The sequence below is a fragment of the Pantherophis guttatus genome, chromosome 12 (assembly GCF_059756535.1).
Source record: "Pantherophis guttatus breed Tessera chromosome 12, ASM5975653v1, whole genome shotgun sequence".
In the NCBI taxonomy this organism is placed as follows: Eukaryota; Metazoa; Chordata; class Lepidosauria; order Squamata; family Colubridae; genus Pantherophis; species Pantherophis guttatus.
Window position 1 is genome coordinate 17,078,330 of NC_142074.1, and position 18,996 is coordinate 17,097,325.

The following is an 18,996-nucleotide window of genomic DNA, read 5'->3' on the forward strand; positions in this document are numbered from 1 at the left end:
TTATTATTATTATTATTATTATTATTATTATTATTATTATTATTATTTAAAAAAGGATATTCCATTTCCACTTTGATGTCATTGAGACGATGGGCCATTTCAATTGAATCTTCCTCTTTGTTTTCATCAAATACTTTCAACTGAATATCGAGTTCTTCATTCTCCTTCTCTTTTAGGTCCTAGTATTTCATAAAGCAATTCGAACAAATTACACCTTTTCAACGTATGGTGCCATAAAGCATAAACAAATATTAAACACTCATTTTTCAACTTTGTACCTGCATGCATCTGGCAAAGTCTGATGGAAATTGGAACTGGCTGAATTACAAACAATATGGTTAGGATTCTATCTATCCTGTGTACATTTGTGATTCTGTTTCATCGTAGTAAAAATGCAGACAATTCAGGACCTTCAGTGTTTTACATCTAACAAAAAAAGAGTCCGTAACTTGGATGTGCATCCCAAACACAAACTTAACTAGACCAAATTGCTCCAATATAATGGTTCAATACCATCTTAACCATTATGACATGGTGTTATAATTAAATTATGTAAAACATTTGTTATCTTGATATATTCAATCACAACTGCTCCAGTAACCTGTATGTTACTTGGTAAAACTGCTGGTAACATCACTATAAAAATTGTGAATGTCTATCCCAAGAAATGAGCAATTAAATAATCTCTTTTACCCAAGCATTTTATGGATAAAATCAAACCACAACTATTATCTTAAATTGCAAAGAATATTATTTTCAAGTCTCCTTGGCTTCAACTTAGTAGCAGTGATATATTGTCTGTCACATGAAATCTGTCCGCAATATTGATACCGACAGCATGTAATGTTCTGAATTCTACGAATGGACCAGTTATATCAAATTCCTTTCTCAAATTCATTTGCTGCTGTGATATATTATTTTCGGCAGAAGCTCTTATTTCTAATGCTGCAATTCTTCCTTTTAAGACAACAATTTGTACCTTTTTTATATGGTGAAAACAACAAAAAGAGCATGGTAAAACATTCCCAGGAAAAACAAATAAATGCATAAAATAAAGAGAGATTAATTATTGATTTATCTTGATTTATTTTTCTTGTAAAACATCCAGAGCCACATTTTTTTGCAGTGGACACCCATGTAAATGTAACAGATAAATAATATAAATTGAATTTCAAAGGAAGCCAATTATATTCATAACGAATTACCAAAACTTACAAAGAGATAACACAGTAATGTGCGTGTTTCTTTATTAATCCACTAAATAAATGGCAAAACAATAAATACCTTTAAAAGAAATTACAAATTAAAATAAAATGTTTTGGATTTTAGAGTCTATGAATCATGCTGCCTACTTTCATTTTGTTTTGTTTTTTCTACTATACCTGAGAATTGTTGGAGATAAAATTATGCTGTCCTGATAGCTATATAGTCCTCATTTACTTAAATGATAATTACATAACATTAATATCAATCATTAAAAATCACAAAATAGGTTTTCCACCGGTGTATGCAGTTTCTATTAATTTAATGTACTGTGCTATTTAAAAAAAAAATTGTAGCGTGGTAGTGAATTTTAAAGCTCACACTGGATACCTTTTAATTCTAATGCAAGTAATTATGGATTTATATCAAATTAATGTGGCCTAAATTCAAGTACTGTTTAAATATTAGTGTTGGATTTTATTTGCAGAGCACTTGAAGTGCACACATCTAAACTTTTATAGCACACCACACCGGCAATCATTGGGATTAATATGTTGCCTTGAAGTCATTTTACTACGATGTTTTTAATCCTGTAGCTTTCCAGTAACGCTCCATAATCACATTCAAAGATGGCAATAGAAGAAATAGGAAGATGAGGCGTGGAGTGTACATTAAAAATCTCAATAATGTGCAGTCTGTGATTAGGCATGAAGAAAACAATTGATCAAATAATGTTCTTTTGTCAGCTCTGCCATCTTCAGCTTCTTCGCTTCACTGGCCTCCTGCCCTAAATCGCAAGGGAAGAGGGGGGAATTTGGGGCAGTAACGTGTGGGGCTGGAAATGAGAAGACAAACGGCAGGAGGGGAGACATGTTGACAAGAACCAGAGGTGCCAAACCAGATTAAACCAGATGCCAAGGACACCTGACCTGGGAAGTGAATGTGAAACTGCAGTGAGAGGCACCAAACATCTGAGCCGCTTCCAAAACATCAAAAAGGCATACTACTGGACCCAGGTGGACTGATCAAGGGTCAGGGAAAGGGGGGAAAGTGGAACTTTTGTGTGGGAATATACAGATCTAGCTTTACTTGCACTGTACCCACTTAACTTAAGTGAAAAGAACCTATCACTTCAATCAAAGGGAATCGAGGGTTTTTCTTTCCTAAATGTCTACGTTGGGGCAGATCTGACACCTATCAAGAAGTAGTTTGGATACATAACACTTTGTGTGTGTGTGTGTGTGTGTGTGTGTGTGTGTGTGTGTGTACACACACACACACACACACACATACACACACACCCTGTTTCCCCCAGAATAAGACATCTCCTGATAATAAGACCAATCGGGCATTTGAGCGCATGGCAATAAGGCCAAGCACTTATTTCAGGGTTCAAAAAAATATAAGACAGGGTTAATTTGGTATAAAATGGTTTGTCGTGAATGTGACTGCTTGAGGACTCCTGGATTGGAGCTGAAAGGTGAAAGGGAAGCAGTATGCTCCCAGATAGATAGATAGATAGATAGATAGATAGATAGATAGATAGATAGATAGATAGATAGATAGATAGATAGAGATACAGAGATATATAGAAGGTGTGGCTAACTGATGAAGACAAATAAGTCAGAAATAGATCTATTTTAGTCTCCCTTAAGTCTTACAACAGACAGCAAAATGCTGGTTAATGTCTGATAAAGCCTAGAAAATAGTGAATTGGGATTTCACTGAACTATGGCTATATAAACATCTTGATTTACGTAGGAAAAACCCTGGCTGAAACAATAATGCAGATATATAGAGATATATAGGTATAGATATAGATATATAGAGATAGAGATAGAGATAGCTATATAGAGATAGATATATAGAGATAGACATAGATATATACATATATATAACATTTATTGGTGACCCATTTTACCATAGGGCAACACTAGTCAGTTTACAGTCATAAAAATATGTTGATGCATGTACAATTAAAACATAATTAAAATCAACCCTGTTATTAAGCTAGTTATTAAGACCAGCTGCCTGCAATTACTGCAGGTTCGAATCTCGCCAAGGCTCAAGGTTGACTCAGCCTTCCATCCTTTCTAAGGTAGGTGAAATGAGGACCCAGTTTGTGGGGGCAATAAGCTGACTTTGTATAAATATACAAAAAGATGAAGGCTATTGCTGAGCACATTGTAAGCCGCCCTGAGTCTCCGGAGAGACTCAAGGATTGATTCTACCAATCCTTGAAGGATTGGTAGAAAGACAGGAGAATAATTTGCTAGGAAAGGAAGCATTTTGAAAGCATCACAACAACTTATGCTTTTTAAAAATGTTTAAAATACACAATAAATGCTGTACTATGATCTAATGATTATAAGAATATGATGATATGTTATATCACAAATGCCCACAGAAAACCCCAGGGAGTTACTAATGCCATAAATTTGGTCAGGATAAGAATTTGTCCATCTAAAATTAGAAATGTACTTAATTCTGAAATAGTCCCATTGACAAGTAAAATTATAATAAAATTATATAGGCTATGGATAAACAATAGCGTGTAAATATATATATATATAAATGAAAGATTGTCTGATCATCTGAGTAACATCTCCCCATTTTAGCTTTTAAAGATATCTAGATTTTATTAATCTCAGCCGCTCTTTCAATTGAACACAGAAAGGTAATTCTGTTTTAATGTGCCCTAAATTCTTCTTTTTAAGTGGCATAATTATTCTCATAAATTATATTCGGTAAAAGCCATTGTGGTGATTTGAGATCCTGAACAAGAGAACCTGCAGTTGTAAGAATAAAAGATTTAATTAAACATGTACATCTGTCAGTCAGGAGGGTTTGCTAAAAAATTTGGCTGCACAATAGCTGTTCTCTGTGTAATTGATCAAATTTATTCATGTTACTAAATTTATCCAATTATTAAATGTTAAATGATAAAGGAAGGTAATAGTTTACAGGATGAATGATTACATCCAGTAAACTATTACCTTCCTTTATCATTCTGTGTACTTTATTTTTATTTTTATTAAAATTGGAACCTTAAGTCACTGGGCAAATTAAAATCTAAATTATGGGAAAGGTTATAAAACCATCTTGATTTGCAATCTGTTATCTCAACTGCACCTTGTGGAGATACAGAAATTAAAAACATAACCATTTTGCTTTGAAATGTGGAGAAAACAATAGAAATACCTTCAAAAAGAAAAAAAAATACACCTTACACAATATACCATGTTTTGCTGTGCTATGAAAAGCAATGTTTCATATTATGTTTCAACATGGTAATCATCAAGAAAAGTGAGGTGAGGTTATGGCTTGCCATATTTCCAATAGATATTGTATTGTTCCGCTATATAGCTTTGCAATCATAGAATCCATTTATTTCCCAACCACTTTCTTTCGAGAGAGCAAATGGAAGAGTTTGGAAGTCAGAATTTCTGAGAATCATGGCTTATTGTAAATAAACTAGAATACCATGACTTCCTTGGAACAGCGATGGCCTTGAAACAGAGAAGAGCACTGCTCCTGAAGTTGGCTATGGCTAGTGGAGTAAAAACCACAGAGGGACTCAGCTTATCTATCTATCTATCTATCTATCTATCTATCTATCTATCTATCTATCTATCTATCTATCTATCATCTATCTCTATATCTATATCTATATCTATATCATCTCTATCTATCTATCTATCTATCTATCTATCTATCTATCTATCTATCTATCTATCTATCTATCTATCTACCTATCCATCGCCGAGGTGGCGCAGTGGTTAGAGTGCAGTACTGCAGGCTATTTCAGATGACTGCTAGCTGCAGTTCTGCAGTTCAAATCTCACCAGGCTCAAGATTGACTCAGTCTTCCATCCTTCCGAGGTGGGTAAAATAAGAACCCAGATTGTTGGGGGCAAATATGCTGACTCTGTAAAACTGCTTAGAGAGGGCTGTAAAGCACTGTAAAATGGTATATAAGTCTAAGTGCTATTGCTATTGTTATCTATCTCTCTAAGAGACGTGGTGGCTCAGTGGCTAAGATGCTGACCTTTTCAATCGAAAGGTCGGCAGTTCAGCGGTTTGAATCCCTAGTGCCGCATAACGGGGTCAGCTCCCATTACTTGTCACAGTTTCTGCCAATCTAGCAGTTCGAAAGCAAGTAAAAAATGCAAGTAGAAAAATAGGGACCACCTTTGGTGGGAAGGTAACAGCGTTCCGTGAGCCTTTGGCGTTGAGTCATGTCGGCCACATGACCATGGAGACATCTTCGGACAGCGCTGGCTCTTTGGCTTTGAAACAGAGATGAGCACTGCCCCCTAGAGTCGGGAACGACTAGCACATATGTGCGAGGGGAACCTTTACCTTTACTTTTTATCTATCTATCTATCATCTATCTATCTATCTATCTATCTATCTATCTATCTATCTATCTATCTATCTATCTATCTATCTATCTATCTATCTATCTATCGTATCTATCTATCGTATCTAGCCAGCCAGCCAGCCATGTATCTATGTATCTATTTTGCATTTGTGATATGTTAACATTCTAAAACAGCATCATGGAAGGAAAAGTTAGTTTAAAAGATGAAATATTTGCATAAGGATGGAAATGTTTATTTTTGACAGTTTAGTCAATGATTCTTTCCCATCATTTAACTAAGAAAGAAGAAGGGTAAGCAAAGATGGGAGGAAATATAGAATACCTATCATCTCAAGTGGATGTCTTCACATTTCCTTCCAAGTCCCCAGTTTCATACTTGCAAGCTTTAGAGGGAAGCTGTACTCAGTATTAACTGGCGGCTTGCCAAGCCATCCCATCTCTTCTCAACCAGAGTTAAAGTGACCTAAAAGACGTTCTACAGCAACTTCATTTGCAGCCATACTCTAATCCAAGCCCAACCTAAAATATCTAAGAAAACAGGCTTTTAAGAAAGGGCACGCTGATTAAATTGAAATAATGGATTTCTTGCTTTAGTAATGAAATAATACGCCGGAGATCTGAGAACATGTTATTTTAAAGCTCCAAGAAAAGGAGGTGACGCATTTTCAGATCTCCCCAGCTAAACTCATTCCTTTTTACTGCATTTGCGTGATCAAATGCCAAATGTTCAGGGCGGCGAATAGCTGCATGGCATAAAATGCAAAAGGGTCTTGCTAAGGCAAACACAGTTGCTGCAGATTTCCCTGTCAACCATCTGTACCCATTTAATATCTTTTAAGAATCCTGGATAGCTGGTAATTACCTATAAAGCCCTACATGGCATAGGCCTGGGGTACCTGGCGGACCATCTGCAGCCAGCGACAGCTCCCCATCACCCGGTGCGCTCTCACAGGGAGGGCCTCCTTGGGGTCCCGTCGGCCAGACAGTGTTGGCTGGCGACTCCCAGAGAGCGGGCCTTCTCTGTGGGCGCGCCTATTTTGTGGAATGAGCTCCCCCTGGAGCTCCAGATGGCCCCTGACCTTCACTCTTTCCGCCGTGACCTCAAAACATGGCTATTTGCCCTGCCCGGATTGGACTGAAGGGGTTTTTAAAGGGGATTGTATTGGTTTTTATATTTTGAATATTGAATTTTATGTGTTTTTATCGTTGTGAGCCGCCCTGAGTTCTTTGGGAAAGAGGGCGGCATACAAGTTTAATAAAATAAATAAATAAAAAATAAATGTTATGGAAAAAAAAAAATGCAGAGCCCGTAATTAGGTATAGATGTTACCCAGCTGTATAAAGATCTAGGAATACGACTCAACTCTAATATGGGTCATCACGTTTAAATCATTGGACAAGTGTCTCACATTTCAGGAAACCTGTATGATTTTTCTTTTTTATCCATAGGCATTCAGGACTAAAATTCTTCCGCACAATGGCTTAATCCGAATTGGTAATTGTCTTTTCTATTTAACCATGTGGGCTTTTTTAAATAGCTGGCTAAAATAAACCACACTGAATTCAATTAAAGAAGAATTTTCGACTCAATGGTGTTCTTCCACTTATTTCAGATAAATGGTTTTTTTTCACTGTTCCAGAATGAAGATGCTACCAAATCATGATTAAACAGAAGACTAACATCTACTCGTCATCCTTTCTGCAATGAGTCTTACCCAAGCCAACTTTTTTTAAATTGATGCTTTATATGCGTAAGGAATTGGAATATTTTAAATTACGGCTTCGTTAACCAATGACCAGGATAAAATCTTTTGATTCTGGCAACATTCCCCATATTCTTCAAAAAATAGTCCACTTTCTCTATGACAGGCAGTGAATTTGTCTCTACTCTGCATTGTTAAGAAACAATTTAGGATGTGGCATTTTGCTTGCCTTAAATCCTTTTCATCTATGCTACAAACAAACTACTTATTCCCATTTATTTCTCCTCTAGAGATCGCTTGGGAATCAAAATCAGCTGCTGTTGATTACAGTTTAATTTTGAAAAGATTAAATGAAGACCAATGTTTATACGCCGCTTCTCTGAAAATAAGACCTATCCTGAAAATAAGACCTAGCATGTTTTTACACATATGCCTAATATAAGAAAGGGCCTTCTCGGTGGGGGCTCCCACCCTCTGGAATCAGTTGCCCCCGGAGATAAGGAGAATCCATGACCTCAATGCCTTCCGTCGTTCCCTTAAAACCTATCTTTTCCAGCAAGCCGGGTTGGCTTAAGAAGAAATTTTTAAATTCTTTTAATCAGTCTGTGATTTCTTAACTTTCGGGCCAAAATTTATATATATTTTTAAATGTTTTTTAATATTTGTATTCTATGTTTTTTATCTTGGCTGTACACCGCCCTGAGTCCTCAGGGAGAAGGGCGGTATATAAATTGGAAATTAAATTAAATTAAATTAAATTTTTCACTGTTGAGCATTTTTAATGCTGCAGCATTCTGTTCCCCTTTCACAATGATTAAAAATGATAAAGAACCATTAAGGTCAAATCTAAGTCCTATCTTGCAACTCTTTTGTAAGATTTATAATCACAAAGCAAGCAATCCACAGAACCCAATGCATTAGCACTTCTATTGCAAGTAACTTACTGGTAATATTTTCTTTAGCCCACAGCGCAGGAATTCATTTCTCAAATGTACCCTAAAATCAAGCTCTTCTGGAGAAGTCACGAGGGCATTTATGAACTGCATACAGGCAACCTGTAAATAGAAGTTATAGTTAATATAGCTTATTAGGATCAGCATACCCAATGCACTTGTGCAATAAAATTGGAGAAAGGAACGAAGAGATGTATATTTTAACTAACCAGAAAGAGTGCGGAGAAGAGCAACAAAGATGATTAGGGAACTGGAGACTAAATCATAGGAAGAATGGTTGCAGAACTCAGTATGTCTAGTCTAATGACGAGAATGACCTTCCTTCCTTCCTTCCTTCCTTCCTTCCTTCCTTCCTTCCTTCCTTCCTTCCTTCCTTCCTTCCTTCCTTCTGCTTATTATACAGTATTTCAGGATAATTCTGCCGACTGCCAGAAGTTCAATCCTGACCGGCTCAAGGTTGACTCAGCCTTCCATCCTTCCGAGGTAGGTAAAATGAGGGCCCAGATTATTGGGGGCAAGATGCTGACTCTGTAAACCGCTTAGAGTGGGCTGTAAAGTACTTTGAAGCGGTATGTAAGTCTAAGTACTATTGCTATTGCTAGAACAGGTTATTAATCCTTAACTTTTTTAGAGACAAGCTCAAGAGGTCCTTTTTCAAATGGATAAGTGTCCTCAAATTATTTTATCAGCATGGCAGCACTGAAATCTATAACCTGATCATCCATAAAGTGAATATAATTTTAATATATAAAAAACTGTAAATTCTTCTACTTCAACATCTCCCTGTAAATACTGCATTGTAGTGGACTGAATTATCCTTGTTATGTTACAGCTATGACATAACTGAACAAGCCAAAGTACATGTCCAATCAGAAATTAATAGAGAGAAAAGGTGCCATCTGCTGTGATTGTTTTTGCCAGGAGAAATTCTGACTTAATTGCTTGTATTAATACTAGTAGAGAGACCATTTCCGTTAGAGACGAGTTAATGAGTCTTGCAGTTGTACCTTCAGTCACGGAGTATGGATGTGAGAGTCATAAAAAATCACAAAGTCCTTAAAGGAGATTGACTTTGGAATCACTGTAACGGAGCGTATCACATGGGCAGCGTGCATAATGCTATCCGCACTTACTTCTATTTTAATGCTCCCGTGTTGCGTGTAAAAGCTAAACAAATTGAGTCTTCCTATGTATTCCTATGTATATACAGAGGCACGGTGGCTCAGTGGCTAAGATGCTGAGCTTGTCGCTCGAAAGGTCAGCAGTTCAACAGTTCGAATCCCTAGTGCTGCGTAATGGAGTGAGCTCCCGTTACTTGTCCCAGCTTCTGCCAACCTAGCAGTTCAAAAGCACGTAAAAAATGCAAGTAGAAAAAATAGGGACCACCTTTGGTGGGAAGGTAACAGCATTCCGTGCACCTTTGGCATTGAGTCATGCTGGCCACATGATCACGGAGATGTCTTCGGACAGCGCTGGCTCTTTGGCTTTGAAACGGAGATGAGCCCCGCCCCCTAGAGTCAGGAATGACTAGCACATATGTGTGAGGGGAACCTTTACCTTATGTATCTAGTAGGTTATCTCTTAAGGCCATACTAAAGACACAATATGCTAAAAAAAAAAACCAACTAAATAAATTATCAGTGACTCCATTTCAAAACCCAAGACACTAAAATAGAATGTGATTATACTTGACGTTGACAAGATGATGTTATTATTCAAATACAAGTCATTAGCATCAATTCTACTAAGCCTTCTACCCTTGAGAGGAACTGAAAATAATAGCAACGGTGGTACATTCGTCCACCGGGAAGCATTTCAAGTATAGCGCTGGGAAAATCAAAAACAGGTGCATCAACATTCAATGGAGCAAAATGGCAAATTATTGACTGATGGGAAACGGTTGAAATTCTAAAAACAAGTCCTTATTTAGTCAAGGTGGCCATCCTAAACTGTTATTCAGTCTAGCATTTTATTGCATTTACTTCTGCCAACCTAGCAGTTCGAAAGCACGTAAAAAAACGCAAGTAGAAAAATAGGGACCACCTTTGGTGGGAAGGTAACAGCGTTCTGTGCGCCTTTGGCATTGAGTCATGCTGGCCACATGACACAGAGACGTCTTTGGACAGAGCTGGCTCTTCGGCTTTGAAATGGAGATGAGCACTGCCCCCTAGAGTCAGGAACGACTAGCACATATGTGCGAGGGGAACCTTTACCTTTATTGCATTTAGAGTTGAGGGCCTGTTTTGCTTTAAGCTATTAAAGCTGTTGATTTTATTTATGGTTGCAGACCATTTTTTTGTATTTATTGGAAGGGCAAGCATGAATAGAAATGACACTGTCCACCCCAAAGCTTGCCTTCAGACGAGGAAAGGGATATCACTGCATCGTAACTTGACCTTTGGAGAACCTAATCTTTCCGGTTGGTTCCTTGTAGCCACTCCAAGTTTTCATATTGTCATGTCAAGATTACAGAAATAATTCTTGTCTTATGGACTTAACCTTACAAGACAGAAGTCACAAACTCAATCATTATCTCATTCAGATGGTGGCATTCCAGGGCTCGTAGTGATTCACGTCTCAGAGACAATATGTGAAAAAGTAACTAACCATCCAAAGAGTTCTATTTTCAGTTTTATGCTTTCCAGAGATCTTCGGATGGAAAAATGTCTTAGCTAAAAATGCAGAAATTCTACCATGCATATATATCCTACTGGAATCTTCTATGCATAATTACAAGGAAGTCATGGGGAACTACGGCTAACTTTAGTGCATCCAAAATGGTTGTGAGTCTTCCTTATGAGAAGGTGGTTGGTGCTTTCTGATTTTGGTGGTTTCCTTGCAGATCTTTCATTATCTAAACTGGGAAGAGCCTGGGTGGCGCAGCTGACTAAGTGCTGTTAAAGTAGCACCAGCTGCCTGCAATTACTGCAAGTTCAACTCTCACCAGGCTCAAGGTTGACTCAGCCTTCCATCCTTTCGAGGTAGGTAAAATGAGGACCCGGATTGTGGGGGCAATAAGCTGACTTTGTATAAAAAAAAAAGAACACCACTTGGGGGGGCCAAAAGCCTTACTAAGCAGGTATATACAAAAGTAGGAAGGCTATTGCTTAACGTATTGTAAGCCACCCTGAGTCTCTGGAGAAGGGCGGCATATAAATTGAACCAATAAATAAATAAATAGGTAATATCATCAGTGCACTCCAAGTTCAGGGAGCACCAACATAACCCTCATTTCAACTACATATATTCTTCTCAGGGTTCCAATGGAAGAGAGTATTTGTAGTTGATGGATCCTTGGTGCTCTCTTTTTTGAAGATGTTTCGTTACCCAACTAGATAACATCTTCAACGCTAGATGATATCAGCTAGCACTTTATGTTACCTGGCTGGGTAATGACATATCTGCAAGAAAACAACCAAGCTCAAAAAACTCCCAAGGGCCCAACACTATCTGAAATTGTTGGGTTTGATTAATTTTCTTCAATGGCACTGTGGACTTTCCCGCTTATCCTCTTCTTGATAATTCATCATCCAGCTAATGTATTTGTTGAGTTAAATGATTCAATTGATAGCCTTGATGGACTGATTTTTCAGCCAGGGACCCACTTCTTCCTGTCTGTGGTAACTGAATGTTGTGTATCCTCACAAACTTTGGGCTGTGTGGTACTCACTCCAGAGTCACCTTTCCTCTATAACTTGCCTGTTATAATCTAATTATTGTTTTACTGGTGGCTGGAAATTTCTGATGGACTTTTTGGATGAAGATAAAAACATGAAAATGTGATCCATGGCTTGGATGATTATACAGGATAATAGAAAGAAGGATGTTATGATTTAACACTAGTGTGTCTCAACCTCGATGACTTTAAGATGTGTGGACTGCAACTTCTGGAATTCCATGGGTGGCTGAGGGATTCTGGGAGTCGAAGTGCATGGATCTTAAAGTCACCAAGAGAAACCGCTTCAGAGAGAAAGGTTAAAATATATGTCAGATTCGGGCTAATGTCAGGGTTCCAAGTAATATCCTCAATGAAAGAAAGCTTCGAAGATAGAAGCTCCTCAGAGTTCCATTTTATTAGAGATGTCATATTGGCACATCTGAGAAAACCCGAATCTGAAAGCTTTCAGGTTTTCCCCACCCAAAAGAAAGTCCAAGTCCCTGCTCAGCACATACATGTTCATCACATGGTCCAATCAACGCACGGTCCCAACTGGAGATGCCTCCCAGTCACGCCATTCCAGGTGCAGGACAGTATGTCCTTGACTCTCATAGAAAGGAATGTTATTATGGCTAGATATCTCTGCAACTCCATGCAATTCCCCCCCTCCCAATTTCCCACAGCACTAAACGTGGCAGCCCTGAAGATCCAAAGTAAAAAGATGGCCTCCAGGACTGACCATTCTCCTTTTATCAATCCTTCTTTAGACACAAAACTCTGGGAAAAAAATGATTTCAGAAAAGAATTTTGGAAACGTATGTAAGGATGGTCTGCACGGACTGAAAGTTTATATTCTAAAATACGTTGCCCTGCATAGAGAAAAGAGAAGCATTTGTTTTTATACTTCTCTGCATTCGTAAACAGTTTTTTTTTTTTAAAAAAAAAAGTCAGTAAAAAGTAAATTTCTGCAATGTATAGCAATGAGTGTTTCAAATGTGTTTATGCAAAGTATTTAAGAAGATTATCAGGCTTTTCTTACTGAAATTTGAGATGAATATTTACTTGGGATTTGAAACTTCTACCCAAAACAAGGTCACAGGAACCCAAATTATCTCCAGCCATTTTAAATGTTTTTGATGCAGCTAGTAATTAAAATGTATTGTTGCCTAATCTAATTGTCTAAATTGTAAATCCAAGAAATCCTACCTGTAATTGCAGAGCTTCGTGATTTTCGAGCCCCTCCACTATGTTAGCAAATCGTTCTCCATTATTTCTCTCAGCTGCAATTGTTATAGCTCCTAAAATTTTGTCGAGCCTGTAACAGAGATTTATTTCAATGGGTTGTAAAGATATGCACGTACTTTAACAGACTATTCAAAAATCACACCTCGGATTCTTAAAGGCCCCCTTTTTTTTTTTTTTTTTTTTTTTTTTTGCCTCTTTGGTAGCAAATTGATTTAAAAACCAACACCTAAAAAGCAATCCGCTAAGTAATCAAGGAAATAAATCTTTTTGACTTTGCTTGTTGTTCCTTCGATTCTTAAATAAAGTCAGACTGTTTAAGGTTTGGATTCTTAAGTAACTAACTTGAAAAACTTCACGGGAGAAAAATGACTGTATCCTGTATTCCTCCTTGCAGCTCTCTATTCTTGCATTCAAAAATTAGCCCAAATCAAATAAAACATCCCTAGCCTTATTGCAAGAGATCATAATAATTGGGATTGTGACTTTCTGTCACTAAGTGATGTGGTTGCAAAGTGTGATATCATGTAATAGCACTTATTAATGATGGCAATTCTGGCCAGCACTGGTTACCATCATTAAGTGACTAGCGCAGTACCCCACCGTCACATGATCACAATTTGCAACCTTCATTGCTGGCTTTTCACAAGCAAGGTTAATGGGGGAGCTGGCAGGTTACCAATCATTAAGCAATTACATCATTTGATTTCTGATTTCCTGCCGGCTTGCCCATTAACTTTGCTTGTGAAAAGTCAGCAATGAAGCTTGCAAATCGTGATCATGTGACCAAGGCGGACTGCGATAGCATTGTCACAAATTTGAACGAATGGTTGTGAAACAAGGACCACCTGCTCATCCAAATGCTGCTCTCTAGCAATTCGTACAAGCTCTCTTTGATTTAGGACAGAGGTGCAGAGGACAAATGCAGGGCATAGATCTGGCCCTGGAAGCAGCAAAGGACTGGCCCGCAATGCCTCTGCTAGTGAAATCGTAGCTCAGGAGGACTGCATGCGGCTCCCCCCAAGCTCCATTTTCGCCGGCATAGGGCTGCAGAAGGCCATCGCAGCTGAAAACGGGGCCCAGGAGTCCGTTTCGCTGGCAGAACGCTCGGCCCACCACAGGCGCCCCCGACACGAGTGACCCACCTCGGCCCCCTAAGGTCAAACACAACCTTGATGCAGACCTCAATGAAAACGAGTTTGACACCCCTGATCTAGAAGATAGAGGTGGCATATAGGAGATGGAGGTGGCATATGTGTTTATCCTCCAGATAAATAGTCATAAAAGAACTCTTAAATCTCTCTGGAAGTCAAGGACCAAGAGGAAACTTATGGAGGTCAACGTATTAAAGCAAAACTAAACTGATAATGACAGTTTAGTTTAATGCCCTAAAAGTAGGGTTCATACATTTATTTAATTAATTAAATGCACTTAATAGTTCCGTTACTTACATGTTTTCTTCTCCAACGATACAAATGGCAGAGAGTATTTTCACTGTTTCAGTCATCATGTTTGGTTGCTTTGGATCAATTGCTCTGGCAAGTAAGAGAAGGCTCCGTTCATCTCCCAGTATTCTTTGTAGTCCATACTTGGAGGGGGGAGAAGGAATGGTTTAAAAGATAATGAGTTTGCAGCACGCTCAATCTTCAAGTTTTATAATCCCTAAACAAAGCTCATCAATTACAAGGTTCTGAAAGAGCCAGATTTGGGGAGATGACAGTACGGCAGCAACCGAAAAAGCTAACACAATCAGAATCACGTGAAGTATTAGTTCCGCTTTAGATATCCTTAGTAAGACCACACCATGATAGCAGTATTCTAGGATTTGAGGGGCTGCCACAAAGAAGAGGGGGTCAACTTGTTTTTTTTTCCGAAAACACTAGAAAGCAAGACAAGAAACAATGGATGCAAAATAATCAAAGAAAGAAGCAAACGTGGAATTGAGGAGAAACTTCCCAACTGTGAGGACAATGAACCAATGGAACAGAAGTTGCCTTCAGAAGTTGAAGGAGCTTCATCATTGGAGGTTTTTAAGAAAAGGCTGTCTTAAATGGTATAGGGTCTGATTCTTGAGCAGGGGATTGGACTAGAAGACCTCCAAGATCCCTTCCAGCTCTATTCTGATTGATTGAGGTAGAAATATCTATGCAACTTCATCTTTATATTATGGCTTCTTTGTCCATTCCACAGCCCAATTCAGACGTCCGATGTACCAGGTTTAAAGACCCTTCTGGGATACCTGAAAGATCAGCTTCTTCCTTTTTATAGCTCTCAGATCTTGGGTCGTCCAAGATGTCCCATCAGAAGGCTACTTAATAAAGATAACCGCTCCAATTATGGAAAGTTATTGTTAGATAAAGACTTCCTTGGAGCTTTTTTTAATGTTCCATTCGGTGGGCATTTTTAATGTGTGATTTATAACGATAAAGAGAACCCCCTCGGGCCCACTAGTCCACGCTTAGTTTAATCACCTCTGGTGAAACTAATGCCTCTCCCAAAACCGTTCTTATTTTCAAATTAGTTCGGAGATGTCATTTGGAGCTACAGAGACCAATACAGCAGGTTCTCCTTTAACCTCTTTGGTGCTTCCAGAGTTACAACTTTCAGAAGCACAAAGTGATCAGTAGTAAACCAAGATTGAACCTCTAATTTAGGGCTAGAGTCTCTCATTGAGCCGCGGTGGCACAGTGGTTAGAGTGCAGTACTGCAGACTACTTCTACTGACTGCCGGCTGACTGCAATTTGGCAGTTCGAATCTCACCAGGTTCAAGGTTGACTCAGCCTTCCATCCTTCCCAGGTGGGTAAAATGAGGAGCCAGATTGTTGGGGGCAAGAGACTGACTCTGTAAAACTGCTTAGAGAGGGCTTTAAAGCACACTGTGAAGCAGTATATAAGTCTAAGTGCTATTGCTATTATTATTATTTTTACCTCCTTGTCTATATTTGTAGGATTTCTTGCTATGCCAAGTAGTAACTAGGTCTTGTTCAGCTTTCAAAGTTAGCTTGATACTATCAGCTAGGAAACCCCAAATATTTTGCTTGTCATCCAAGAAGTTTCTTCAGTTCAATGAAAAATACTGAATGAATACTGAAAAGTCACACGGAAACAAATATCTGTCTGTCTGTCTGTTTGTCTCCATCTCTCTCTCTCCCTCCCTCCCTCCCTCCCTCCCTCCCTCCCTCCCTCCCTCCCTATTATCTATCTATTTATCTTACCAGGCTCAAGATTGACTCAGCCTTCCATCCTTCCAAAGTGGGTAAAATGAGGACCTCAAATTGTTGGGGGCAATATGCTGACTCTGTAAGCCGCTTAGGGAGGGCTGTGCACACTGTGAAGCAGTATATAAGTCTAAGTCTAAGTGCTATTGCTAAATGGCCGGAGATGATACGCCAAAACATGACATTATCTCCAATTTCGAAGAACATTTTTCTCAAAACTGAGCATATGAAGCTATAGGCTGCTCAGGTTGTTCTCAATCAGCATTACACAACAGCATCATTCTACCGGATCAGTGGAGGAACTGATGGAGAGAACGGAGTCTCACCAAGTTCAATGAAACATACTTTTAAAAAGAGGACAGGTTTCTAGAAAAAAGAAATTCCCCATATGCAGAAAAAGCCTAGTATACTGGAAAACAAGATGATGTGTCTATTAAAATATTGCAAATGAGTATTTTGGCTATGCTTATCAGGGAGATAATTGTATTTCATGATGGAAACACAGCTTGAATGCCACATAGCTTGTTATTTCCCTGCCTATGTTTGCTTAACGCCGTCTTTTTTTTTTTTTCCTATGAAAAAAAAATCCCTAGAAAATTAAATTTCTAAGTCTTGCCGGCAATAGATAAACAACATGGAAGTAAACCCGGAAGGACATTTTGGTTTCTCTGGGTTTTTTTTTTCTGGATTTAAAAATACACTGAGAACAATACAAGTAGTTCAAGGTATTACCATATTTCCATTGCCCTCACATAGCCCCCTACACCAGGGATCAGCAACCTGCGGCTCTGGAGCCGTGTGTGGCTCTTTCACCTCTCTACTGCGGCTCGTCACACAAAATATACATCACAACTGCCAATGTGCAACACCTGCCAGCACACAATTTATTGAGCTTTTCAACTCCTGGTAGGCCAACCATGGATAAATCCAAGAAAAGAAAAGTTTCAGAAGAAAACAGAATGTTTAATTCAATTACATATGCTAGTTTTGTGGCCGTTCAAGAAATAGTCAGGCACAGGAAGGGTTTTTGTGGCTCCCGGTGTTTTCTTTTCTGTGGGAAATAAGTCCAAATTGCTCTTTGTGTGTTTAAGGTTGCAGACCCAATTGTCCTATACCCTCTTCTTAAAATTAAAGCACTCTGACATCACTAAATTTGGCCTCCGAGGTTCACAACGAGATTGGAGAGATTTATCCAAAAGTTCGGTTACTCATACAAGTTCTACTTTTTTTACGATATTATCTTGGGATCCGTATCACTGAAGCTTTGTAATGAGCAGAAGGAGTGACCTTGGAGGTCAGGAGGAACAGCTGCTTCCTAGACAATAATCAGATAAAAGAAACCTGAGTTTGGGGCAGTGCTGTAACCTGAAAAAGAAAAAACTCTGACGAGACCTTCCCTTGTTTTCACGAAGATAAAGAGGGGGGGGGAGGCATTGCAAGATTCCATTACTGTATCTTTCTAATAAAAGTAATATTACCCTGCATGACTTTGGCTTCCTAGTCTGGAAGAGCTGACCTTTAAAAAAATATATAAGGGTTTTTTATTTCCAGTTCTCAGAAGAAAAGGAAATGCTTCGGTGTACTTGGTGCCGTTCTCAAGCCTTGAAATAACATATGAATCGGTTTCGCCTTATTCCGAATTCTTTGCATGCAGCAATATTAAACTACAGGCAAAACCATCATCATTAGTAGATCAAATTTCCATTTCATTAAAGATATCTCTTTCTTTAAAGACGGTCATTCATTACCAGTTAAAGTGAACCTATCTGAAGGAGAGAGAGAGGAAAAAAAAATAATCAGCCAGGGCTGAAATTCCTACCTTATTATTCATAAACGCTTTGAGGCACTGTATAAGCTTATGTTGATTTTTCTTGTCAATACTTTCTTGCCTGAAAATTAATAATAATAACATTAACGGACGGTCCTATATTAATCACTCTTGTTGCTTCCCCTTATTACTTCTTATACGGTCTATACTTACTGTCTCTTATCAAGGAGTTTTTCAAGGACATCCAGGAGAAGCCCAAGGCCTTCATGTCCAAAATTGTTAACCCAACTGTAAAAAAAAAATGTAAATTGAAAATTATTTCATGATTGCTCCTGTGTATACTTTCCATGCACATAAACAGTCTGATGACTGTTTAGAAATTCTATTTTCTAAAGCATGCCTATGTAGGCAAATCCACCTTTGAAAGAAATCTAAAACCTCAGCCTTACAATAATTAACTTTATTCTAATTGTTCTTTTTTTCCCCCTCTCTATTTCCAGAAAGTATTATTTTGACATTTATAGACTTGATCCTCAAGTTCTTCCAATTTTCCACACAGATGAACTGCCACACAAATACAAATAATTAAAATGAGTAGCGACACTTACAACACCATCACAATGACAATGCTGTGTTTTGATTATTTCAAATAACTTATGCTCAGCATCTAAAGTTTAGTTCTTGAATGGAAGATAAATGAGTAGAGCATTAAATGTGTCAAAATCCGTAACATCCTGTTAATGGTTTAAGCTTTCTGAAACTGTAGACATCCACTAAACCCTAAATATGTTTTCTGTTTCAAAAATGTACGACTGCCATCTTCTCCCCACCTTTTCTGATAAAACTCAAAGATTCTGAGGAACATC

The 18,996-nt window shown here is 38.3% G+C and overlaps 1 protein-coding gene across 5 annotated transcripts in view; it reads right to left on the bottom strand.

Moving 5' to 3' along the window:
* DIAPH2 (diaphanous related formin 2) overlaps positions 1 to 18,996 on the bottom strand; it is a 343,475-nt gene that overhangs the window by 254,667 nt on the left and 69,812 nt on the right. For all 5 annotated transcript variants that reach the window (XM_087877553.1, XM_087877550.1, XM_087877551.1 and 2 more), the window contains 6 exons: positions 18,344 to 18,418; positions 18,182 to 18,251; positions 14,595 to 14,731; positions 13,108 to 13,216; positions 8,235 to 8,345; positions 61 to 179 (listed from right to left, as the gene is read on the bottom strand). In XM_087877553.1, coding sequence (XP_087733679.1) covers positions 61 to 179; positions 8,235 to 8,345; positions 13,108 to 13,216; positions 14,595 to 14,731; positions 18,182 to 18,251; positions 18,344 to 18,418 — 621 coding nt within the window. The remainder of the gene's footprint in view (positions 1 to 60; positions 180 to 8,234; positions 8,346 to 13,107; positions 13,217 to 14,594; positions 14,732 to 18,181; positions 18,252 to 18,343; positions 18,419 to 18,996) is intronic.